Raw genomic sequence first — 4022 nt, forward strand, 5'->3', positions numbered from 1 at the left:
CTCACCTCTGTCCTCCACACCCATGATTCTATCCCTACACCAGAATTGACATTTTCTTGTTCTTTTTGTTCAGGTGGAATGAAGCCAAACACGCTGGTTCTGGGATTCTACGACAACTCCTGCCCCGATGACTACTTTCTTCAGGATTCCGCTTTCACTCCGGGTCTTTCGCCACGAGACGACCCATTTGGTGTTGACGCCACCTCTTTGCAGGCCCACTTTCCCCCTGTCCGAAGTCCTGAAACAGCTCATCATGTTACCGCTACAGAGTATGTTGCAATAATCTGCGATGCCCTAAAGATGCATAAAAACATTGTCTTGGCTCGGAATTTTGCGTCTCTGGTAAGGCCGGGAACTGCTGCATCAGATCCTGCCATTTATATTGATGTGTGGCCTCTGGATCTCCTCCGACCTCAAGCTTCGGCCTACGTGGATGTCTGTAGCTTGTTCCTTCTGCAAATGGCGTGCATTCTCAATATGGCCGCCTCGTGGCGTCGCTACCAGCTCCGTGTCTTCCTTTGCGTGGAGTCGAGAAGCTCAAGCGGTAATGTTAGTGCCACTAGTAATGGCTGGCTAGCGGCAGAAGTGAAATTCCGGGAACTGCTTGCCAAGCTTCGCATCCGTGCCTCCATCCGCGTGGTGGCCTGGGACAGAGTGGCCGCCTTACGGGGACAAGAAGGTGAAGGTCAAAGCCTCACCCGGGAGCCCATTCCTGCGGAGTATCTGAATGCCGCCAACCGCGTAGTGGCAGAGGAGGGCGGTGCCGAGTCGGCGGTGAGGTTCCTCTATCTCCCGCGGCCTCCCGCTGATTCTGCCCTTCATGAAGTCTACTTGGAGGAATTAGATCTGCTGACGGTGGGTTTAGGGCCGACACTGCTGATCCATGGCCTAACGCCGGTTACATGTACTGAGATTTGAGAAACGCATTGCTTACCTACAGAACTGTATCTGCCATTCCTAGGAGCTGTCCTATCAGGATTGTTCATCATTCTAGTCAAAGAAGTCCAACTCTGCTTTACAACTCATTGCAGCATTAACCTTCCATACCCTCCACCTCATATATATGTCTTTCAACTCCAACCTCCTGAAACAATAAGGTACATGGGGGGTTCAGTTTACTCCTCAAATTCCTTGCCGAAGAACGACGACTGAAAACCCTGTGGCTGGATCTCGGCACCCTTTGGGATACTTCATGATGAATATTCAAGACTTAGGTTCTTTTTGGTTCTGCTTCCATTCATGTTTGCACTTTACGCAGGTCATTTGCACAAATGTTTTTTGTTGTCTTTTCTGCTTTCTTTGCTCGTGTTGGTTGGTTGGCTGGCTGGTTGGTTGGCTGGTTGGGGGGGTCTGTCCTTTTTTCTCTCCTTATTTTATATACACGTTTTGGTGAAGAGGAATCTTGATTTGTGTTCCTCCAATTCCGAATGGTGACCACTCTCTGTAAGTACGTGTTGGCTGGATCGGCACATTCAAATTCCTAGCCGACATTAGAACATTTATATATTAGGTGGCTGTGATTGAGATTGGCTTCTTTTGAACTTTTTATTGTTTTTGGTTGCTTTATTTGACCACTTCTCCCCAATGTTTGAGGGGAAAAAAAAAAGAGTTCTGAACATCTACTTCTTACACTATATCTGATTTGTGATTGGTTTGAGAAGGGTTATATTTTGTATGCATCTCATTACGGTGGCACTTTAGTCTGCACATGGTTTAGCTGTCATTCTGAGGTTATTTTGGGTGTGATATCTGAGATTTTCACTCTTACTAGTCATTTTATTACTGTCTCTACATGAGATTCCAAAGTGTTCCATCTTGTTTTCCTCTGACTTGACCCGCAAGCTCCCCAAATTCTTTAGTACTTGTGGCTCTTTGATGCCAAAATGATCCATCAGACTGTTAGCCAGTCCAGCCAAACCTATTTCAGTTTTGGGTCTTTGCTTGTTCTGAGGCCTCCTCACCTATGTTCTAAATTCCACCCACCACCTCTGACCCAAGTAATACAATCTCTCTCTTCATAGTTACATAGTATTTGAGGTTGAATAAAGACATAAGTCCATCAAGTCCAACCTATGAAGTCCATCAAGTCCAACCTATGAAGTCCATCAAGTCCAACCTATGAAGTCCATCAAGTCCAACCTATGAAGTCCATCAAGTCCAACCTATCTTCCTGTAAGGAAAGTAAATCTCTCTTAACACCAGACACCATGGCACTAAACTTGTTCCCCTTGCCTTTGCTTTTCATAGAGTAGAAGTGAGATGAAATGTTCATCAGCTTGTTAGATTTCTGTGTGTGCCCCTGATGGATGAGTCCCCTCATTTTTTTGGTAACCTGATCTTACCAGGACAGGTAGTGAGGAAGATCTTGGGGCATCAGTAAAAATCTGACAGAGGTTCTGGCCTTTCTTATTCTTAAAAATGAAAATAAACCGGTTTGTAGGTTCATTTATAACCCATCTCACCAACACCAGTCAGCTTATGGACCTACAATATCTAAGACTGAAATGTTAATGTTGGATGTTCTGAAGTCCGATGTTAAAGCTGGCAGAAGTGAGCATAGAGAGCAAATTACCCTCGTCTCCCGGTCCCTCACCTCCCAGTCCCTCACCTCCCAGTCCCTCACCTCCCTGTCCCTCACCTCCCTGTCCCTCACCTCCCTGTCCCTCACCTCCCTGTCCCTCACAGGTTGGTTGGCTGGTTGGGGGGGTCTGTCCTTTTTTCTCTCCTTATTTTATATACACGTTTTGGTGAAGAGGAATCTTGATTTGTGTTCCTCCAATTCCGAATGGTGACCACTCTCTGTAAGTACGTGTTGGCTGGATCGGCACATTCAAATTCCTAGCCGACATTAGAACATTTATATATTAGGTGGCTGTGATTGAGATTGGCTTCTTTTGAACTTTTTATTGTTTTTGGTTGCTTTATTTGACCACTTCTCCCCAATGTTTGAGGGGAAAAAAAAAAGAGTTCTGAACATCTACTTCTTACACTATATCTGATTTGTGATTGGTTTGAGAAGGGTTATATTTTGTATGCATCTCATTACGGTGGCACTTTAGTCTGCACATGGTTTAGCTGTCATTCTGAGGTTATTTTGGGTGTGATATCTGAGATTTTCACTCTTACTAGTCATTTTATTACTGTCTCTACATGAGATTCCAAAGTGTTCCATCTTGTTTTCCTCTGACTTGACCCGCAAGCTCCCCAAATTCTTTAGTACTTGTGGCTCTTTGATGCCAAAATGATCCATCAGACTGTTAGCCAGTCCAGCCAAACCTATTTCAGTTTTGGGTCTTTGCTTGTTCTGAGGCCTCCTCACCTATGTTCTAAATTCCACCCACCACCTCTGACCCAAGTAATACAATCTCTCTCTTCATAGTTACATAGTATTTGAGGTTGAATAAAGACATAAGTCCATCAAGTCCAACCTATGAAGTCCATCAAGTCCAACCTATGAAGTCCATCAAGTCCAACCTATCTTCCTGTAAGGAAAGTAAATCTCTCTTAACACCAGACACCATGGCACTAAACTTGTTCCCCTTGCCTTTGCTTTTCATAGAGTAGAAGTGAGATGAAATGTTCATCAGCTTGTTAGATTTCTGTGTGTGCCCCTGATGGATGAGTCCCCTCATTTTTTTGGTAACCTGATCTTACCAGGACAGGTAGTGAGGAAGATCTTGGGGCATCAGTAAAAATCTGACAGAGGTTCTGGCCTTTCTTATTCTTAAAAATGAAAATAAACCGGTTTGTAGGTTCATTTATAACCCATCTCACCAACACCAGTCAGCTTATGGACCTACAATATCTAAGACTGAAATGTTAATGTTGGATGTTCTGAAGTCCGATGTTAAAGCTGGCAGAAGTGAGCATAGAGAGCAAATTACCCTCGTCTCCCGGTCCCTCACCTCCCAGTCCCTCACCTCCCAGTCCCTCACCTCCCTGTCCCTCACCTCCCTGTCCCTCACCTCCCTGTCCCTCACCTCCCTGTCCCTCACCTCCCTGTCCCTCACCTCCCTGTCCCT

General features: G+C 45.2%; 1 protein-coding gene across 1 annotated transcript in view; it reads left to right on the forward strand.

Annotated features, from left to right (window-relative positions):
- Positions 1 to 1074, forward strand: part of SLC12A9 (solute carrier family 12 member 9) — a 24701-nt gene extending 23627 nt beyond the window's left edge. Inside the window, exon 14 of the mRNA XM_018574914.1 lies at positions 71 to 1074. Within this exon, the coding sequence (XP_018430416.1) occupies positions 71 to 918 (848 nt within the window). The 3' untranslated portion in view covers positions 919 to 1074. The remainder of the gene's footprint in view (positions 1 to 70) is intronic.
- The last annotated feature ends 2948 nt before the right edge of the window (positions 1075 to 4022 follow it).

Source organism: Nanorana parkeri, unplaced genomic scaffold (assembly GCF_000935625.1).
Source record: "Nanorana parkeri isolate BGI_ZX_2015 unplaced genomic scaffold, ASM93562v1 scaffold3366, whole genome shotgun sequence".
Lineage (NCBI taxonomy): Eukaryota > Metazoa > Chordata > Amphibia > Anura > Dicroglossidae > Nanorana > Nanorana parkeri.